Here is a 21,655-nt window from a genome sequence, read left to right as displayed (position 1 = left end):
TAAATTAATCAGACACTGTGCAATAGAAGTTGCAACCTGATACATTCTGGGGTTTGACAGTTTCGTACACTGACAAATAGAGTAGCCTATGAGTTTTCCCTTCTTTACACAGAGAGTGGTGGGAGTGTGTAACAGGCTGCCCAGCCATGTTCCTGAAGCCGATACCCTGGTTGCTCTCAAGAAACAGCTGGATGAGATCCTGGGGTTAATTAGCCACTAATTACAAAATGGACCATGGACAGGACCCCGGTCCATCACAGGACACACACAGACACACACTCTCACACACCCTGGACAGGACCCCGGTCCATCACAGGACACACACAGACACACACTCTCACACACCCTGGACAGGACACCAGTCCATCACAGGAGACACACAGACACACACCCTGGACAGGACACCAGTCCATCACAGGACACACAATCACACACACCCTGGACAGGACACCAGTTCAGCTCGGGTGTGTGGGAGCCCCTGCAGTAGACACTGGTCTACAGTAATAACAGACTTTTATTATTATTAATGATAATAATAATAATTGACTGGGAGCCCCTGCTGTAGACCTTGGTCTAGCTGCTGTCTCATCATCGAGGTGCACATTGTCCCATATAAGTGTAAGGAATTATTATTTATTATTATTATACCAGGACTGGGAGCCCCTGCTGTAGACACTGGTGCTGTCTGGTGGGCAGTGGGCTGTTCGGAAGCTCTCCACACCTGTACCTGTTCCTAAGAGGACTAGACTTGACTTGAGGCCAACAGCTCTGGCTCCATTAGCAAGCAGGACTCTTGAAGAAGCAGTCCAGTCCCATACCGTGGCCGCAGTAGAGTCAGGTCCCGACCCCCTCCAGTTGGCCTGCCATCCTGGAAGGGGAGCCCATGATGCTAAGATTTTTCTTTTAGAAGTCCAGGTCCATTCTCGAGGACCCCAGTCATCCAGGTCACAAACTGTGTTCTCTCCTACCGTCCAATAAACGGTACCAAAGCATTCGGTCAAAGTCCAACAGATCAGGGAACAGCTTCTACCTCCAGGCAGTAAGACTGCTAAACAGCCAAGCTGCAGCTCCTTCAGCAAATCACCTGTACTGGCTACAGGGACACAGTTCTCACTGTATTCAGCACACTGCACTACTGGGACACACTGTACTGCACACACCCTGGACACAGAGCAGCTCCATTTATATCTATACTGAGCTCTGTCTGACTTTATCTCATTCAATTTCTACCGCACTATTATCTATCATTATGTCACCTTATTTTCTAACTTTAATTTTGTGATATTTATATCTCCCAGGTGAGCTCGTAGAAAAGACATTTCTACTGCTGCAGGCGGTATTGTTGTGCTTTTGATAAATAAACTCTGACTGATTGATCGAACCTTTGATTGATTCTGTATAAGCACTTAGAGCGGAATAAATCAGCAGCCAGACTTGTGTCTGCTGCATCCTCATCAGCCTTTCACACAATGCAGCCACACATTTGGGTTGAAAACCTAATCACAGGTTTCAAATGAGATCATCAGCTGATCATGTGCATCGCTAGTTTTCTGGTCAATAGAACACAAAATGTATCTGTTAATGGTTTGGCCTCTGACTCCGTTTGTAGTTCTGCTGGATCACCACAAGGAGGTGCTATCCCCCCCCCCCTTCTCTTCCTCTTATATACCGATGGCTGTCGAAGCAACTGTGAAGATCATTACATCACCAAGCCTGCTGGTGACAGTGTACTACTGTCCCTCCTCTCAGAGCCTGGATGAGCACACAGACCCAGTCCGCACGAATTCGGCAACTGGTCTGATACTTCTTACCAGGAGAGGAAGGGTGGGGCGGCGGCTCTGGATCTGCGCCTGTGGCTGGAAGGTTGCTGGTTCGAATCCCATGGCTGGCAGAGGAATCCTACTCCGCTGGGCCCCTGAGCGAGGCCCTTCACCCCAGCTGCTCCAGGGGTGCTGTATAAATGGCTGACCCTGCGCTCTGACCCCCAGCTTCTCTCCCTCTCTGTGTGTCTCATGGAGAGCAAGCTGGGGTCTGGGAAAAGACACATTCCTAATGCAAGAGATTGTATAGGGCCAATAAAGTGATATTATCTTATGAAGGTGTCAGAAACAAAAGAAATGACTGCTGATTTGAAAAACATCATTCCCACAGCGATCCATGGTGGGGGGTCTGGTGGTGTAGTCCACTGCGTTGGACGATGAACTCAAGTTTCTTGTGGAGTAATCGCATACAGCGCTGGTGTGGTCTGAGACACCCGAGCTCCTTCGGAGCCCACAAAAGACTTCTCTCACCATTCTCTCACTACTTTTATCCAAAAGTATTTTAGATCAGATCAGATCACATCAGATCAGATCTAACGTCTGCCGGTTCACATCACTCGCCCACCATTGACCAACTCGGCCTTCAGAATGTTGTGGCCCTCAGCTGTCGAGTCCCCGGAGAGCCTTTCAGACCCCTGTGGCAGCTGGGAGCCCAGCAGGGCGCCACCACTGAGCGCCCACCTCGATCCCACAGCCCTCTGCAGCCTCCCAGGCCTCGGCCTCCGGGAAGAGCTTTCCTCTGTCCACAGGGCAGGACGACCAGTGTGCAGCCCCACCTGGATGATGTGACGGCAGCCATAGTGCACCAGTACTCTCACCACACATCAGCTATCAGTGGGGAGGAGTGCAGAGCTGATCAGACTGCAAAGAGAGTCTGGGATTCTCCCCACTGTGATAGATGACAGAAGTCACAAGCACATTCATGACAGGAATCTACATCAACATCATCAGAATTCCTTAGAGTTATACAGCGCTTTTCTGGACACTCCCCTCAAAGCTCTTGACAGGTAATGGGGATCCCCTCCAGCACCACCAGTGTGCAGCCCCACCTGGATGATGCTCCAGTCTGCTCACACACACCAGCTCTCAGTGGGGAGGAGAGCAGAGTGATGAGGCCAGTTCAGAGAGGGGGGTTATCAGGAGGCCATGACTGGTAAAGGCCAGGAGGAAATTTGGGCAGCATGCTGGGGTAACACCCCTACTCTCTTCGAGAAACACCCTGGGGTTTTTACTGACCACAGAGAGTCAGGACCTCCGTTTTACGTCTCATCTAAAGGACAGCGCCTTTTTAGATACTACTGTCCCCATCACTGTACTGGGGCGTTAGGACCCACACAGACCGCAGGGTGAGCGCCCCCCAACCAAATGTACACGTACTTTTATACTTTCTTAAATATCTAATGATCTGATTATTATTTATCTTGTAGTATAGGACAGAGTCCTCACCATGCACACAACTGCTTTCATGATCACTTTATGGTCTGTTTGCTGTTTGTGTTATTTTCTCTCTCTGTGTATTTTTTCTATTATGCGTTTTTATGTCTCATGTCTTTTTCACGTCTTCTTTTTCTTCAAAGTGTTGTGTTACTGTGTTCCTCAGCAGCTGTATCTGGACTGTGTTGTACAGTACAGCATGTTGCACTGCTTGCTGTGTAAGTCACCCCCGGGCACGACTGAAGTAGTTTGAATTGAATTGGAAAAAAAAAATGGAGAAGTGGAGGGGGAGGAGCCGTGTGCCGAGGAGGCGGGGGAAACGCCGGTTGGCACGATCTGACTGGATGGTGAGAGCACACGGGGGCGGGGCATGGCAGCCCCGGGGACAAAGGGGGCGTGTCTTAGAGACGCAGCTGTATCTGGCGTCACAGGGTTTCTCCTCGTTAAGCTTCTAACTAACTCGCTTTCTGTCTGCAGGTGCTCTGGAAATGCGAGATACTGGCACACGGCACATACACACGTGCTGTTTTCTCTCCTGTTTTTTTGGGGGGGGATGTGTACACCCCGGTCCTTTGAGTCACTTTAGTTTTGGGTCAAACCTGATATGTCGGTGAAAACACAAGACAAGTTTGTCGAGCCTGTCCCTGAGGTGCTCTCTCATCTTACTGACGTTTGCGCTGCAGCCCACTGTCCCGGGTCAATTTTCTCTCTGTAAAAACTGGTATGTACACTCCCACCGATAACAGCGGGCAGCTGCAGTAACGTGAGTTCAGTTCAGCCACAGGAGGACACTCGCTGCACACGCTGCCTGCACCTGGACACACACAGCGGTGGGGGGGTGTGAGGTTGTGAGTGTGTGTGTTGTATGGGTGCGAGTTTGAGGTTATGGGTCTGTGTATGTCACGTGTGAGGTTGTGAGCGTGGGTGAGGGTGTGAGTGTGTGTGTCATGTGTGAGGTTATGGGTGTGCGTGAGGTTGTGAGTGTGCATGAAGTTGTGAATGTGTGTGTTGTTCGGCTGTAAGTTTGAGGTTATGGGTGTGTGTGTCATGTGTGAGATTGTGAGTGTGTGTGAGGTTGTGGGTGCATGTGAAGTTGCAGGTGTGTGTCACGTGTGAGATTGTGAGTATGAGTGTCGCGTGTGCGGTTGTGGGTGTATGTGAAGTTGCAGGTGTGTGTCACGTGTGAGATTGTGAGTATGAGTGTCGCGTGTGCGGTTGTGGGTGTATGTGAAGTTGCAGGTGTGTGTCACGTGTGCAGAGTGATTGCAGTGGTTAAAGTGCAGAAGGGCAGGGAGCAGAAGTCACATTCGAGAGGAGACAGAGAGAAACATGAAAGAAGAGAAACAGAGCAGTAAGCAGAGACAACACAAAAACAGTAAGTGATTTTAACATCTCTTTGCTTGTGCATCTCTCAGCACATCACTAATTTACTGTAATATCCAATCAGTGTGTCTGTATGAACCCCTCTCTCTCAGTGCAGTGTTAATGTACTGGAGTGTTCAGTCAGTGTGTCTGTATTAACCCCTCTCTCTCAGTGCAGTGTTAATGTACTGGAGTGTCCAGTCAGTCAGTGTGTCTGTATTAACCCCTCTCTCTCAGTGCAGTGTTAATGTACTGGAGTGTCCAGTCAGTCAGTGTGTCTGTATGAACCCCTCTCTCAGTGCAGTGTTAATGTACTGGAGTGTCCAGTCAGTGTGTCTGTATGAACCCCTCTCTCTCAGTGCAGTGTTAATGTACTGGAGTGTCCAGTCAGTCAGTGTGTCTGTATGAACCCCTCTCTCTCAGTGCAGTGTTAATGTACTGGAGTGTCCAGTCAGTATGTCTGTATGAACCCCTCTCTCTCAGTGCAGTGTTAATGTACTGGAGTGTCCAGTCAGTGTGTCTGTATGAACCCCTCTCTCTCAGTGCAGTGTTAATGTACTGGAGTGTCCAGTCAGTCAGTGTGTCTGTATGAACCCCTCTCTCTCAGTGCAGTGTTAATGTACTGGAGTGTCCAGTCAGTCAGTGTGTCTGTATTAACCCCTCTCTCTCAGTGCAGTGTTAATGTACTGGAGTGTCCAGTCAGTCAGTGTGTCTGTATGAACCCCTCTCTCTCAGTGCAGTGTTAATGTACTGGAGTGTCCAGTCAGTGTGTCTGTATGAACCCCTCTCTCTCAGTGCAGTGTTCATGTACTGGAGTGTCCAGTCAGTCAGTGTGTCTGTATGAACCCCTCTCTCTCAGTGCAGTGTTAATGTACTGGAGTGTCCAGTCAGTCAGTGTGTCTGTATGAACCCCTCTCTCTCAGTGCAGTGTTAATGTACTGGAGTGTCCAGTCAGTCAGTGTGTCTGTATGAACCCCTCTCTCTCAGTGCAGTGTTAATGTACTGGAGTGTCCAGTCGGTGTGTCTGTATGAACCCCTCTCTCTCAGTGCAGTGTGTGATCAGGAAGTACCAGCCTTCAGACCACGATGCTGTTGTCACTCTATTCCGCTCCGGGATCACCGAGCACGTCCTCCCAGCGTTCCGGCAGGCGCTGCTCCACCCTGACAACGTGGGCTGGGCCCTGAGCCTGGCCGTGGCGGCTGCGGCGGTGTCCCGGGGCAGCCTGTGGCCGGCCGCGGCGGCTGTGGCGGCGTGGGCCGGCCTGCTGCTCCTCGTGTGCCGCGAGACGTTCCACGGCTACGTGCGGGCGAAGCTGCGCACGGACATGAGCGACATCCCGGCCCACTTCCTGTCCCACCCCGACCGCTGCTTCTGGGTGGCGGAGGCCGAAGAAGCGGGGGGGTCCAGGGTCGTCGCCGGGACGGTTGCCGTGGTGAGGCGGGGAGACGGGGCCGGGAGAGAGTGCGGGGAGGTGCTCCGGCTGAACGTGTCTCCCGCGTTTCGCCGCCGAGGCCTGGGGTCCCGCCTGACCCAGGTCGCCCTGGAGTTCTGCCGGGCCCGGGGGTTCTCGCGCGTCGCCCTGGAGACCTCCAGCGTCCAGACGGACGCCTGCCGCCTGTACCTCGCGCTGGGCTTCACGCACGTTCGCACTCAGCTCACCCCCACCCTCCCCCAGTGGGCGGCCAGACTGAGCCGTGTCACTGTCCTGAGCCTGGAGAAGCTGCTGTGACACACTCCCTGCACCACGTCTCCTGGGATAGGACTGTCCTGCTGTACTGGACTGTAGCTCCTATTGTAACAGGACTGTTCTCCTGTACTGGACTGTAGCTCCTATTGTAACAGACTGTTCTACTGTACTGGACTGTAGCTCCTATTGTAACAGACTGTTCTCCTGTACTGGACTGTAGCTCCTATTGTAACAGGACTGTTCTCCTGTACTGGACTGTAGCTCCTATTGTAACAGGACTGTTCTCCTGTACTGGAGCAGTATCCTTTATTTCAACTATACTTGTATCACTCCTCACTGCTGTTATATGACAGGCAGACGTCTCTGTGTTGGGGGTCTGGATGTCTAAAAGCACTAATAAAAAACAACTGAAGAGCAGTCTGAGCTGCAGCCGTGTGATCAGAGTGGAGCATCGCAGGAGGATGGACGCGCCGTGCTGGAGTACACTCTCAGTCTGTGTATGCTGGGACACTGACCTGTGGGCCTGTGTTGGCGTTCGCACGATCTGTCATGATCGTGCGACAGTGGAAATCGCAGGCTGGGAGACACACCACTCCGTGTCCACATGCTCTTTTATTTCATCCTCTGATGTCACTGCGCTTGACCTTGGCCAAGGAAAGCAGTCAGAACAGACAAGTGGAGAACTAGGAAATGTCCAACGAATAAGAATGATTAACATCTACGCTGCATGGAGTCCATGTTACTTCCGACTCCTGCTGTCAGAGCACGTGGGCAGAAAGCAGTTTCCCATAATGCTCTGGGCGGAACTTCTGTAAATAAGCGTCCATCTTCCCCGGAACCTTCCGATCCCCAGACAGACCTGCAGACACACGGTCAGCCAGACAGAGAGTTAATACAGACCTGAGACACGCAGTCAGCCAGACGGAGAGTTAATACAGACCCTCAGACACACAGTCAGCCAGACAGAGAGCTAATACAGACCTGAGACATGCAGTCAGCCAAACAGAGAGTTAATACAGACCCTCAGACACACAGTCAGCCAGACAGAGAGTTAATACAGACTTGAGACACGCAGTCAGCCAGACGGAGAGTTAATACAGACCCTCAGACACACAGTCAGCCAGACAGAGAGTTAATACAGACCCTCAGACACGCAGTCAGCCAGACAGAGAGTTAATACAGACCCTCAGACACACAGTCAGCCAGACAGAGAGTTAATACAGACCTGAGACATGCAGTCAACCAGACAGAGAGTTGATACAGACCCTCAGACACGCAGTCAGCCAGACAGAGTTAATACAGACCTGAGACACGCAGTCAGCCAGACAGAGAGTTAATACAGACCTGAGACACACAGTCAGCCAGACAGAGAGTTAATACATACCCTCAGACACACAGTCAGCCAGACAGAGAGTTAATACAGACCTGAGACACGCAGTCAGCCAGAGAGTTAATACAGACCTGAGACACGCAGTCAGCCAGACGGAGAGTTAATACAGAGCCTCAGACACACAGTCAGCCAGACAGAGAGTTGATACAGACCTGAGACACGCAGTCAGCCAGACAGAGAGTTAATACAGACCCTCAGACACACAGTCAGCCAGACAGAGAGTTAATACAGACCCTCAGACACGCAGTCAGCCAGACAGAGAGTTAATACAGACCCTCAGACACGCAGTCAGCCAGACAGAGAGTTAATACAGACCCTCAGACATGCAGTCAGCCAGACAGAGAGTTAATACAGACCCTCAGACACACAGTCAGCCAGACAGAGAGTTAATACAGACCCTCAGACACGCAGTCAGCCAGACAGAGAGTTAATACAGACCCTCAGACACGCAGTCAGCCAGACAGAGAGTTAATACAGACCCTCAGACACGCAGTCAGCCAGACAGAGAGTTAATACAGACCCTCAGACACACAGTCAGCCAGACAGAGAGTTGATACAGACCCTCAGACACGCAGTCAGCCAGACAGAGAGTTCATACAGACCCTCAGACACACAGTCAGCCAGACAGAGAGTTAATACAGACTTGAGATACACAGTCAGCCAGACAGAGAGTTGATACAGACCCTCAGACACACTGTCAGCCAGACGGAGAGTTAATACAGACCCTCAGACACACAGTCAGCCAGACAGAGAGTTAATACAGACCCTCAGACATGCAGTCAGCCAGACAGAGAGTTAATACAGACCCTCAGACACGCAGTCAGCCAGACAGAGAGTTGATACAGACCCTCAGACACGCAGTCAGCCAGACAGAGAGTTGATACAGACCCTCAGACACGCAGTCAGCCAGACAGAGAGTTGATACAGACCCTCAGACACGCAGTCAGCCAGACAGAGAGTTGATACAGACCCTCAGACACACAGTCAGCCAGACAGAGAGTTCATACATACCCTCAGACACGCAGTCAGCCAGACAGAGAGTTAATACAGACCCTCAGACACGCAGTCAGCCAGACAGAGAGTTAATACAGACCCTCAGACACGCAGTCAGCCAGACAGAGAGTTAATACAGACCCTCAGACACGCAGTCAGCCAGACAGAGAGTTAATACAGACCTGAGACACACAGTCAGCCAGACAGAGAGTTAATACAGACCCTCAGACACGCAGTCAGACAGACAGAGAGTTAATACATACCCTCAGACACGCAGTCAGCCAGACAGAGAGTTGATACAGGCCCTCAGACACACAGTCAGCCAGACAGAGTGTTGATACAGACCCTCAGACACACAGTCAGCCAGACAGAGAGTTAATACATACCCTCAGACACGCAGTCAGCCAGACAGAGAGTTAATACAGACCCTCAGACACGCAGTCAGCCAGACAGAGAGTTGATACAGACCCTCAGACACGCAGTCAGCCAGACAGAGAGTTAATACAGACCTGAGACACACAGTCAGCCAGACAGAGAGTTAATACAGACCCTCAGACATGCAGTCAGCCAGACAGAGAGTTAATACAGACCCTCAGACACGCAGTCAGACAGACAGAGAGTTAATACAGACCCTCAGACACGCAGTCAGACAGACAGAGAGTTAATACAGACCCTCAGACACACAGTCAGCCAGACAGAGAGTTAATACAGACCCTCAGACACACAGTCAGCCAGACAGAGAGTTGATACAGACCCTCAGACACACAGTCAGCCAGACAGAGAGTTAATACAGACCCTCAGACACGCAGTCAACCAGACAGAGAGTTAATACAGACCCTCAGACACACAGTCACCCAGACAGAGAGTTGATACAGACCCTCAGACACGCAGTCAGCCAGACAGAGAGTTAATACAGACCCTCAGACACGCAGTCAGCCAGACAGAGAGTTGATACAGACCCTCAGACACGCAGTCAGCCAGACAGAGAGTTGATACAGGCCCTCAGACACACAGTCAGCCAGACAGAGAGTTAATACAGACCTGAGACACACAGTCAGCCAGACGGAGAGTTGATACAGACCCTCAGACACACAGTCAGCCAGACAGAGAGTTAATACAGACCCTCAGACACGCAGTCAACCAGACAGAGTTAATACAGACCCTCAGACACACAGTCAGCCAGACAGAGAGTTGATACAGACTTGAGACACACAGTCAGCCAGATAGAGAGTTGATACAGACCCTCAGACACACAATCAGCCAGACAGAGAGTTGATACAGACCCTCAGACACACAGTCTGCCAGACGGAGAGTTAATACAGAACCTCAGACACACAGTCAGCCAGACGGAGAGTTAATACAGACCCTCAGACACGCAGTCAGCCAGACGGAGAGTTAATACAGACCCTCAGACACGCAGTCAGCCAGACGGAGAGTTAATACAGACCCTCAGACACACAGTCAGCCAGACAGAGAGTTAATACAGACCCTCAGACACGCAGTCAGCCAGACAGAGAGTTGATACAGACCCTCAGACACACAGTCAGCCAGACAGAGAGTTGATACAGACCCTCAGACACACAGTCAGCCAGACAGAGAGTTAATACAGACCCTCAGACACGCAGTCAACCAGACAGAGTTAATACAGACCCTCAGACACGCAGTCAGCCAGACAGAGTTAATACAGACCCTCAGACACGCAGTCAGCCAGACAGAGAGTTAATACAGACTCTCAGACACACAGTCAGCCAGACAGAGAGTTAATACAGACTTGAGATACACAGTCAGCCAGACAGAGAGTTAATACAGACCCTCAGACACACAGTCAGCCAGACAGAGAGCTAATACAGACTTGAGACACACAGTCAGCCAGACAGAGAGTTGATACAGACCCTCAGACACACAGTCAGCCAGACAGAGAGTTGATACAGACCCTCAGACACGCAGTCAGCCAGACAGAGAGTTGATACAGACCCTCAGACACACAGTCAGCCAGACAGAGAGTTAATACATACCCTCAGACACGCAGTCAGCCAGACAGAGAGTTAATACAGACCCTCAGACACGCAGTCAGCCAGACAGAGAGTTAATACAGACCCTCAGACACGCAGTCAGCCAGACAGAGAGTTAATACAGACCCTCAGACACGCAGTCAGCCAGACAGAGAGTTAATACAGACCTGAGACACACAGTCAGCCAGACAGAGAGTTAATACAGACCCTCAGACACGCAGTCAGACAGACAGAGAGTTAATACATACCCTCAGACACGCAGTCAGCCAGACAGAGAGTTAATACAGACCCTCAGACACGCAGTCAGCCAGACAGAGAGTTGATAGAGACCCTCAGACACGCAGTCAGCCAGACAGAGAGTTGATACAGGCCCTCAGACACACAGTCAGCCAGACAGAGTGTTGATACAGACCCTCAGACACACAGTCAGCCAGACAGAGAGTTAATACATACCCTCAGACACGCAGTCAGCCAGACAGAGAGTTAATACAGACCCTCAGACACGCAGTCAGCCAGACAGAGAGTTGATACAGACCCTCAGACACGCAGTCAGCCAGACAGAGAGTTAATACAGACCTGAGACACACAGTCAGCCAGACAGAGAGTTAATACAGACCCTCAGACATGCAGTCAGCCAGACAGAGAGTTAATACAGACCCTCAGACACGCAGTCAGCCAGACAGAGAGTTAATACAGACCCTCAGACACGCAGTCAGCCAGACAGAGAGTTGATACAGACCCTCAGACACACAGTCAGCCAGACAGAGAGTTAATACATACCCTCAGACACGCAGTCAGCCAGACAGAGAGTTAATACAGACCCTCAGACACGCAGTCAGCCAGACAGAGAGTTAATACAGACCCTCAGACACGCAGTCAGCCAGACAGAGAGTTAATACAGACCCTCAGACACGCAGTCAGCCAGACAGAGAGTTAATACAGACCTGAGACACACAGTCAGCCAGACAGAGAGTTAATACAGACCCTCAGACACGCAGTCAGACAGACAGAGAGTTAATACATACCCTCAGACACGCAGTCAGCCAGACAGAGAGTTAATACAGACCCTCAGACACGCAGTCAGCCAGACAGAGAGTTGATAGAGACCCTCAGACACGCAGTCAGCCAGACAGAGAGTTGATACAGGCCCTCAGACACACAGTCAGCCAGACAGAGTGTTGATACAGACCCTCAGACACACAGTCAGCCAGACAGAGAGTTAATACATACCCTCAGACACGCAGTCAGCCAGACAGAGAGTTAATACAGACCCTCAGACACGCAGTCAGCCAGACAGAGAGTTGATACAGACCCTCAGACACGCAGTCAGCCAGACAGAGAGTTAATACAGACCTGAGACACACAGTCAGCCAGACAGAGAGTTAATACAGACCCTCAGACATGCAGTCAGCCAGACAGAGAGTTAATACAGACCCTCAGACACGCAGTCAGACAGACAGAGAGTTAATACAGACCCTCAGACACGCAGTCAGACAGACAGAGAGTTAATACAGACCCTCAGACACACAGTCAGCCAGACAGAGAGTTAATACAGACCCTCAGACACACAGTCAGCCAGACAGAGAGTTGATACAGACCCTCAGACACACAGTCAGCCAGACAGAGAGTTAATACAGACCCTCAGACACGCAGTCAACCAGACAGAGAGTTAATACAGACCCTCAGACACACAGTCACCCAGACAGAGAGTTGATACAGACCCTCAGACACGCAGTCAGCCAGACAGAGAGTTAATACAGACCCTCAGACACGCAGTCAGCCAGACAGAGAGTTGATACAGACCCTCAGACACGCAGTCAGCCAGACAGAGAGTTGATACAGGCCCTCAGACACACAGTCAGCCAGACAGAGAGTTAATACAGACCTGAGACACACAGTCAGCCAGACGGAGAGTTGATACAGACCCTCAGACACACAGTCAGCCAGACAGAGAGTTAATACAGACCCTCAGACACGCAGTCAACCAGACAGAGTTAATACAGACCCTCAGACACACAGTCAGCCAGACAGAGAGTTGATACAGACTTGAGACACACAGTCAGCCAGATAGAGAGTTGATACAGACCCTCAGACACACAATCAGCCAGACAGAGAGTTGATACAGACCCTCAGACACACAGTCTGCCAGACGGAGAGTTAATACAGAACCTCAGACACACAGTCAGCCAGACGGAGAGTTAATACAGACCCTCAGACACGCAGTCAGCCAGACGGAGAGTTAATACAGACCCTCAGACACGCAGTCAGCCAGACGGAGAGTTAATACAGACCCTCAGACACACAGTCAGCCAGACAGAGAGTTAATACAGACCCTCAGACACGCAGTCAGCCAGACAGAGAGTTGATACAGACCCTCAGACACACAGTCAGCCAGACAGAGAGTTGATACAGACCCTCAGACACACAGTCAGCCAGACAGAGAGTTAATACAGACCCTCAGACACGCAGTCAACCAGACAGAGTTAATACAGACCCTCAGACACGCAGTCAGCCAGACAGAGTTAATACAGACCCTCAGACACGCAGTCAGCCAGACAGAGAGTTAATACAGACTCTCAGACACACAGTCAGCCAGACAGAGAGTTAATACAGACTTGAGATACACAGTCAGCCAGACAGAGAGTTAATACAGACCCTCAGACACACAGTCAGCCAGACAGAGAGCTAATACAGACTTGAGACACACAGTCAGCCAGACAGAGAGTTGATACAGACCCTCAGACACACAGTCAGCCAGACAGAGAGTTGATACAGACCCTCAGACACGCAGTCAGCCAGACAGAGAGTTGATACAGACCCTCAGACACACAGTCAGCCAGACAGAGAGTTAATACATACCCTCAGACACGCAGTCAGCCAGACAGAGAGTTAATACAGACCCTCAGACACGCAGTCAGCCAGACAGAGAGTTAATACAGACCCTCAGACACGCAGTCAGCCAGACAGAGAGTTAATACAGACCCTCAGACACGCAGTCAGCCAGACAGAGAGTTAATACAGACCTGAGACACACAGTCAGCCAGACAGAGAGTTAATACAGACCCTCAGACACGCAGTCAGACAGACAGAGAGTTAATACATACCCTCAGACACGCAGTCAGCCAGACAGAGAGTTAATACAGACCCTCAGACACGCAGTCAGCCAGACAGAGAGTTGATAGAGACCCTCAGACACGCAGTCAGCCAGACAGAGAGTTGATACAGGCCCTCAGACACACAGTCAGCCAGACAGAGTGTTGATACAGACCCTCAGACACACAGTCAGCCAGACAGAGAGTTAATACATACCCTCAGACACGCAGTCAGCCAGACAGAGAGTTAATACAGACCCTCAGACACGCAGTCAGCCAGACAGAGAGTTGATACAGACCCTCAGACACGCAGTCAGCCAGACAGAGAGTTAATACAGACCTGAGACACACAGTCAGCCAGACAGAGAGTTAATACAGACCCTCAGACATGCAGTCAGCCAGACAGAGAGTTAATACAGACCCTCAGACACGCAGTCAGACAGACAGAGAGTTAATACAGACCCTCAGACACGCAGTCAGACAGACAGAGAGTTAATACAGACCCTCAGACACACAGTCAGCCAGACAGAGAGTTAATACAGACCCTCAGACACACAGTCAGCCAGACAGAGAGTTGATACAGACCCTCAGACACACAGTCAGCCAGACAGAGAGTTAATACAGACCCTCAGACACGCAGTCAACCAGACAGAGAGTTAATACAGACCCTCAGACACACAGTCACCCAGACAGAGAGTTGATACAGACCCTCAGACACGCAGTCAGCCAGACAGAGAGTTAATACAGACCCTCAGACACGCAGTCAGCCAGACAGAGAGTTGATACAGACCCTCAGACACGCAGTCAGCCAGACAGAGAGTTGATACAGGCCCTCAGACACACAGTCAGCCAGACAGAGAGTTAATACAGACCTGAGACACACAGTCAGCCAGACGGAGAGTTGATACAGACCCTCAGACACACAGTCAGCCAGACAGAGAGTTAATACAGACCCTCAGACACGCAGTCAACCAGACAGAGTTAATACAGACCCTCAGACACACAGTCAGCCAGACAGAGAGTTGATACAGACTTGAGACACACAGTCAGCCAGATAGAGAGTTGATACAGACCCTCAGACACACAATCAGCCAGACAGAGAGTTGATACAGACCCTCAGACACACAGTCTGCCAGACGGAGAGTTAATACAGAACCTCAGACACACAGTCAGCCAGACGGAGAGTTAATACAGACCCTCAGACACGCAGTCAGCCAGACGGAGAGTTAATACAGACCCTCAGACACGCAGTCAGCCAGACGGAGAGTTAATACAGACCCTCAGACACACAGTCAGCCAGACAGAGAGTTAATACAGACCCTCAGACACGCAGTCAGCCAGACAGAGAGTTGATACAGACCCTCAGACACACAGTCAGCCAGACAGAGAGTTGATACAGACCCTCAGACACACAGTCAGCCAGACAGAGAGTTAATACAGACCCTCAGACACGCAGTCAACCAGACAGAGTTAATACAGACCCTCAGACACGCAGTCAGCCAGACAGAGTTAATACAGACCCTCAGACACGCAGTCAGCCAGACAGAGAGTTAATACAGACTCTCAGACACACAGTCAGCCAGACAGAGAGTTAATACAGACTTGAGATACACAGTCAGCCAGACAGAGAGTTAATACAGACCCTCAGACACACAGTCAGCCAGACAGAGAGCTAATACAGACTTGAGACACACAGTCAGCCAGACAGAGAGTTGATACAGACCCTCAGACACACAGTCAGCCAGACAGAGAGTTGATACAGACCCTCAGACACACAGTCAGCCAGACGGAGAGTTGATACAGACCCTCAGACACACAGTCAGCCAGACAGAGAGTTAATACAGACCTGAGACATGCAGTCAACCAGACAGAGAGTTGATACAGACCCTCAGACACACAGTCAGCCAGACAGAGAGTTGATACAGACCCTCAGACACGCAGTCAGCCAGACGGAGAGTTGATACAGACCCTCAGACACACAGTCAGCCAGACAGAGAGTTAATACAGACCCTCAGACACACAGTCAGCCAGACAGAGAGTTGATACAGACCCTCAGACACACAGTCAGCCAGACAGAGAGTTGATACAGACCCTCAGACACACAGTCAGCCAGACAGAGAGTTAATACAGACCCTCAGACACGCAGTCAACCAGACAGAGTTAATACAGACCCTCAGACACGCAGTCAACCAGACAGAGTTAATACAGACCCTCAGACACGCAGTCAGCCAGACAGAGAGTTAATACAGACTTGAGACACACAGTCAGCCAGACAGAGAGTTAATACAGACTTGAGATACACAGTCAGCCAGACAGAGAGTTAATACATACCCTCAGACACACAGTCAGCCAGACAGAGAGCTAATACAGACTTGAGACACACAGTCAGCCAGACAGAGAGTTGATACAGACCCTCAGACACACAGTCAGCCAGACAGAGAGTTGATACAGACCCTCAGACACACAGTCAGCCAGACGGAGAGTTGATACAGACCCTCAGACACACAGTCAGCCAGACAGAGAGTTGATACAGACCCTCAGACACGCAGTCAGCCAGACAGAGAGTTAATACAGACCCTCAGACACACAGTCACCCAGACAGAGAGTTGATACAGACCCTCAGACACGCAGTCAGCCAGACAGAGAGTTAATACAGACCTGAGACATGCAGTCAACCAGACAGAGAGTTGATACAGACCCTCAGACACACAGTCAGCCAGACAGAGAGTTGATACAGACCCTCAGACACGCAGTCAGCCAGACAGAGAGTTGATACAGACCCTCAGACACACAGTCAGCCAGACGGAGAGTTGATACAGACCCTCAGACACACAGTCAGCCAGACAGAGAGTTAATACAGACCCTCAGACACACAGTCAGCCAGACAGAGAGTTGATACAGACCCTCAGACACGCAGTCAGCCAGACAGAGAGTTAATACAGACCCTCAGACACACAGTCACCCAGACAGAGAGTTGATACAGACCCTCAGACACGCAGTCAGCCAGACAGAGAGTTAATACAGACCTGAGACATGCAGTCAACCAGACAGAGAGTTGATACAGACCCTCAGACACACAGTCAGCCAGACAGAGGGTTGATACAGACCCTCAGACACGCAGTCAGCCAGACAGAGAGTTCATACAGACCTGAGACATGCAGTCAACCAGACAGAGAGTTAATACAGACCCTCAGACACACAGTCAGCCAGACAGAGAGTTAATACAGACTTGAGATACACAGTCAGCCAGACAGAGAGTTGATACAGACCCTCAGACACACTGTCAGCCAGACGGAGAGTTAATACAGACCCTCAGACACACAGTCAGCCAGACAGAGAGTTAATACAGACCCTCAGACACACAGTCAGCCAGACAGAGAGTTAATACAGACCCTCAGACACGCAGTCAGCCAGACAGCCAGTCACACAGACTCATTCACAGTCACACAGACAGTCAGTTACCCAGTCTCTGGGCTGTCTTCTCAATCTTCCTGAGTGCAGAATCCATCTCCTCTGGGCTCTGGACCAGCACCTCGATCTCACCAACACAGAACCCAAAATCTGTCCGGTCCAGATCGACCCGCGTCCCCCCTCCCTCCACCTCTTCTTCCTCCCCCTCCATGGGCAGGATGTAAGAGCACCTCTCAGTGGTGAACTGAGCAAAGGGGAAGAGGCCGAGTTCTCGAACCCAGGAGGGGCTACTATTCTCCTCCTCTCCCCCTGACACCTGACTTCCTGTGGGAAGGTCTTCTGTATCACTTGTCTTGATGTCACTTCCTGTGGGTGGGATTTCTGCATGTCCTTGCCCGATGTCACTTCCTGTCCCAAGGCGGGCTCCAGTTCCAGTCACCGGTGTCTCTGTTGAAGCTGGGCTTTTTCCTTCTCCCCCTCCATCTTCCCTCATCTGTCCGTCTCGAACCCTCACTGCTTGCTCGTGGTCTCCCTCTCGCAGCTCCTCTCTCACCCTGGCGATGACCTCCGCCAGCTCTGTGATCTCCCGGTAGCGGGTGCAGAGTGAGTCCCCTCCTCTCTCCTGTTGGCGGCTCTCCGCAGCGCTCCGGCGCCGTGTCGCTCCGTCGCGACACTTCAGCTCCCAGCAGCCCTGGCGGCAGCGCAACCAGACGTCCCGGAGCGTGAGACGACAGTCAGGAGTGTCAAAATACTGGTCCAGGAACTGAGCGCGTCCCAGACACACTGCTACCGACAGAGAGGAGAGAGAGGGGAGAGAGAGGAGAGGGGAGAGAGGGGAGAGGGGAGAGATAGGAACGAGAGGAAAGAGAGGGGAGAGGGGAGAGAGGGGAGAGATAGGAACGAGAGGAAAGAGAGGGGAGAGGGGAGAGAGGGGAGAGAGGGGAGAGATAGGAACGAGAGGAGGGAGAGAGGAGAGGGGAGAGAGAGGGGGGAGATAGGAACGAGAGGAAAGAGAAAGGGGGGAGAGGGGAGAGATAGGAACGAGAGGAGGGAGAGAGGGGAGAGGGGAGAGGGGAGAGGGGAGAGAGGGGAGAGAGGGGAGAGATAGGAACGAGAGGAAAGAGAAAGGGGGGAGAGGGGAGAGATAGGAACGAGAGGAGGGAGAGGGGAGATAGGAACGAGGGGAGAGAGAGGGGAGAGATAGGAACGAGAGGAGAGGGAAGGGAGAGAGGGGCAGAGGGGAGATAGGAACGAGAGGAGAGAGAAAGGGGAGAGGGGGCAGAGGGGAGGAAGAGATTTAAATTACAGCTACTACCCTGTTCCTGTCTCCAGGATTTGTGATGTCATTTGTGATGTCATTTTCTATGTCAATGTTATGTCTCCTGTTAGGTCATTTGTCAGGTGAGGAAAACACGCAAGTAAGCACTTCATAGTACTCAGGTACATGTGACAACAAACTTGAACTTGAAAGGAGAGAGAGAGGAGTGACAGGGAGGGAGAGGAGAGAGCGGGAGAGTATTAACTACATGAGCATGACGCCTGGACACAACAGGCATTTTAACTGTGGCTCTGAGAGCCAGCGGGCGGTAACCTCCTCCTTTTCACTTTGTGAAACACTCTCCCCTGTCCCCGTGTCGGAGCTGACTTGGACCGGGGAATAGGGCAGAGCGGACGTCCAGCTCATCTTCCCACACTCTCGGGGCTCTGCCGGGGAGGAGCCCGCGCTAACCTGGTCACAGATCATCCGATTCATCCGCATTTGATTACATTTCCTGGCTAGACCCGCGGGAGCTCACCTGCCAAATCGTTCAGTCTGGTCTGGATATCCGGGCCGCACACAAACTTCCTCTCCACCTCCACACTCATCCTCCCAGTGCGCTCTCTCCTGCACAGCAACAGTGATATCTGACAGCCCAGAACAAGATAAGGACCAGTCCGGTCCAGCCTGGAGTGTCTCACACTGCTCTGTCAGTGTCAGTGGAGTCTGATTATAATCTCAGTTAATAACTGATCAAGATCACAGTAAAGTCAGTCCAGTCCAGCCTGGAGTGGCTCAGACTGCTCTGTCAGTGTCAGTGGAGGCTGATTATAATCTCAGTTAGTAACTAATCAAGATCACAGTCCAGTCAGTCCAGTCCAGCCTGGGAATCTCACACTGCTCTGTCAGTGTCAGTGGAGTCTGATTATAATCTCAGTTAATCACTAATCAAGATCACAGTCCAGTCAGTCCAGTCCAGCCTGGAGTGGCTCAGACTGCTCTGTCAGTGTCAGTGGAGGCTGATTATAATCTCAGTTAGTAACTAATCAAGATCACAGTCCAGTCAGTCCAGTCCAGCCTGGGAATCTCACACTGCTCTGTCAGTGTCAGTGGAGTCTGATTATAATCTCAGTTAATCACTAATCAAGATCACAGTCCAGTCAGTCCAGTCCAGCCTGGGAATCTCACACTGCTCTGTCAGTGTCAGTGGAGTCTGATTATAATCTCAGTTAATAACTAATTAAGATCACAGTAAAGTCAGTCCAGTCCAGCCTGGAGTGGCTCAGACTGCTCTGTCAGTGTCAGTGGAATCTGATTATAATCTCAATAAATAACTAATTAAGATCACAGTAAAGTCAGTCCAGTCCAGCCTGGAATGGATCAGACTGCTCTGTCAGTGACAGTGGAGTCTGATTATAATCTCAGTTAATAACTAATTAAGATCACAGTCCAGTCAGTCCAGTCCAGCCGGGAGTGTCTCACACTGCTCTGTCAGTGTCAGTGGAGTCTGATTATAATCTCAGTTAATCACTAATCAAGATCACAGTAAAGTCAGTCCAGTCCAGCCTGGAGTGTCTCAGACTGCTCCGTCAGTGTCAGTGGAATCTGATTATAATCTCAATTAATAACTAATCAAGATCAAAGTAAAGTCAGTCCAGCCTGGAGAGTCTCACACTGCTCTGTCAGTGTCAGTGGAATCTGATTATAATCTCAATTAATAACTAATTAAGATCACAGTAAAGTCAGTCCAGTCCAGCCTGGAGTGGCTCAGACTGCTCTGTCAGTGACAGTGGAGTCTGATTATAATCTCAGTTAGTAACTAATCAAGATCACAGTCCAGTCAGTCCAGTCCAGCCTGGAGTGTCTCACACTGCTCTGTCAGTGTCAGTGGAGTCTGATTAGAATCTCAGTTAATAACTAATTAAGATCACAGTAAAGTCAGTCCAGTCCAGCCTGGAGTGGCTCAGACTGCTCTGTCAGTGTCAGTGGAATCTGATTATAATCTCAATAAATAACTAATTAAGATCACAGTAAAGTCAGTCCAGTCCAGCCTGGAATGGATCAGACTGCTCTGTCAGTGACAGTGGAGTCTGATTATAATCTCAGTTAATAACTAATTAAGATCACAGTCCAGTCAGTCCAGTCCAGCCGGGAGTGGCTCAGACTGCTCTGTCAGTGTCAGTGGAATCTGATTATAATCTCAATTAATAACTAATTAAGATCACAGTAAAGTCAGTCCAGTCCAGCCTGGAATGGATCAGACTGCTCTGTCAGTGACAGTGGAGTCTGATTATAATCTCAGTTAATAACTAATTAAGATCACAGTCCAGTCAGTCCAGTCCAGCCTGGAGTGGCTCAGACTGCTCTGTCAGTGACAGTGGAATCTGATTATAATCTCAATTAATAACTAATTAAGATCACAGTAAAGTCAGTCCAGTCCAGCCTGGAATGGATCAGACTGCTCTGTCAGTGACAGTGGAGTCTGATTATAATCTCAGTTAATAACTAATTAAGATCACAGTCCAGTCAGTCCAGTCCAGCCTGGAGTGGCTCAGACTGCTCTGTCAGTGTCAGTGGAGTCTGATTATAATCTCAGTTAATCACTAATCAAGATCACAGTAAAGTCAGTCCAGTCCAGCCTGGAGTGTCTCAGACTGCTCCGTCAGTGTCAGTGGAATCTGATTATAATCTCAATTAATAACTAATCAAGATCAAAGTAAAGTCAGTCCAGCCTGGAGAGTCTCACACTGCTCTGTCAGTGTCAGTGGAATCTGATTATAATCTCAATTAATAACTAATTAAGATCACAGTAAAGTCAGTCCAGTCCAGCCTGGAGTGGCTCAGACTGCTCTGTCAGTGACAGTGGAGTCTGATTATAATCTCAGTTAGTAACTAATCAAGATCACAGTCCAGTCAGTCCAGTCCAGCCTGGAGTGTCTCACACTGCTCTGTCAGTGTCAGTGGAGTCTGATTAGAATCTCAGTTAATAACTAATCAAGATCACAGTCCAGTCAGTCCAGTCCAGCCTGGAGAGTCTCACACTGCTCTGTCAGTGTCAGTGGAGTCTGATTATAATCTCAATTAATAACTAATCAAGATCACAGTACAGTCAGTCCAGTCCAGCCTGGAGTGTCTCACACTGTACTGTCAGTGGAGTCTGATTATAATTTCAGTTAATAACTAATCAAGATCACA

At 50.4% G+C, this 21,655-nt stretch overlaps 2 protein-coding genes across 3 annotated transcripts; one reads left to right on the top strand and one right to left on the bottom strand.

Moving 5' to 3' along the window:
- Nucleotides 1-4,199: 4,199 nt before the first annotated feature.
- Nucleotides 4,200-6,711, top strand: LOC148834125 (N-acetyltransferase 8F1-like). Its single transcript, XM_088916733.1, has 2 exons — nucleotides 4,200-4,629; nucleotides 5,664-6,711. Exons 1-2 carry the CDS (start codon nucleotides 4,584-4,586, stop codon nucleotides 6,344-6,346), a joined length of 729 nt encoding a protein of 242 aa, XP_088772859.1. The 5' UTR covers nucleotides 4,200-4,583; the 3' UTR covers nucleotides 6,347-6,711.
- A 208-nt stretch (nucleotides 6,712-6,919) lies between these two features.
- thtpa (thiamine triphosphatase) lies at nucleotides 6,920-19,160 on the bottom strand. Of its 2 annotated transcripts, none has more exons than XM_088916715.1 (3): nucleotides 18,999-19,160; nucleotides 17,254-17,988; nucleotides 6,920-7,163 (listed from the first exon to the last, which is right to left on the bottom strand). In XM_088916715.1, exons 1-3 carry the CDS (start codon nucleotides 19,066-19,068, stop codon nucleotides 7,063-7,065), a joined length of 906 nt encoding a protein of 301 aa, XP_088772841.1. In that variant the 5' UTR covers nucleotides 19,069-19,160; the 3' UTR covers nucleotides 6,920-7,062. The 2 variants fall into 2 exon arrangements, with proteins under 2 accessions (XP_088772841.1, XP_088772840.1); XM_088916714.1 differs by having other exon boundaries at nucleotides 17,254-17,985; nucleotides 18,999-19,144.
- Nucleotides 19,161-21,655: the final 2,495 nt, after the last annotated feature.

Source organism: Atractosteus spatula, chromosome 5 (assembly GCF_055471065.1).
Source record: "Atractosteus spatula isolate fAtrSpa1 chromosome 5, fAtrSpa1.hap1, whole genome shotgun sequence".
Lineage (NCBI taxonomy): Eukaryota > Metazoa > Chordata > Actinopteri > Semionotiformes > Lepisosteidae > Atractosteus > Atractosteus spatula.
Note: the sequence above shows the minus strand (reverse complement) of the source record. Positions and strands in the feature narration are given on the sequence as shown.

What these genes read in the sequence shown, in the direction of transcription:
- LOC148834125 (XM_088916733.1), top strand. Translation starts at nt 4,584, where the DNA reads ATGAAAGAAGAGAAACAGAGCAGTAAGCAGAGACAACACAAAAACA. An exon ending in GCAGAGACAACACAAAAACA is followed by an intron (nt 4,630 to 5,663) that starts GTAAGTGATTTT and finishes CCTCTCTCTCAG; the next exon opens with TGCAGTGTGTGATCAGGAAG.
- thtpa (XM_088916715.1), bottom strand. Translation starts at nt 19,068, where the DNA reads ATGAGTGTGGAGGTGGAGAGGAAGTTTGTGTGCGGCCCGGATATCCAG. An exon ending in CAGACTGAACGATTTGGCAG is followed by an intron (nt 17,989 to 18,998) that starts GTGAGCTCCCGC and finishes CTCTGTCGGTAG; the next exon opens with CAGTGTGTCTGGGACGCGCT. An exon ending in GAAGACAGCCCAGAGACTGG is followed by an intron (nt 7,164 to 17,253) that starts GTAACTGACTGT and finishes GTGTGTCTGCAG; the next exon opens with GTCTGTCTGGGGATCGGAAG.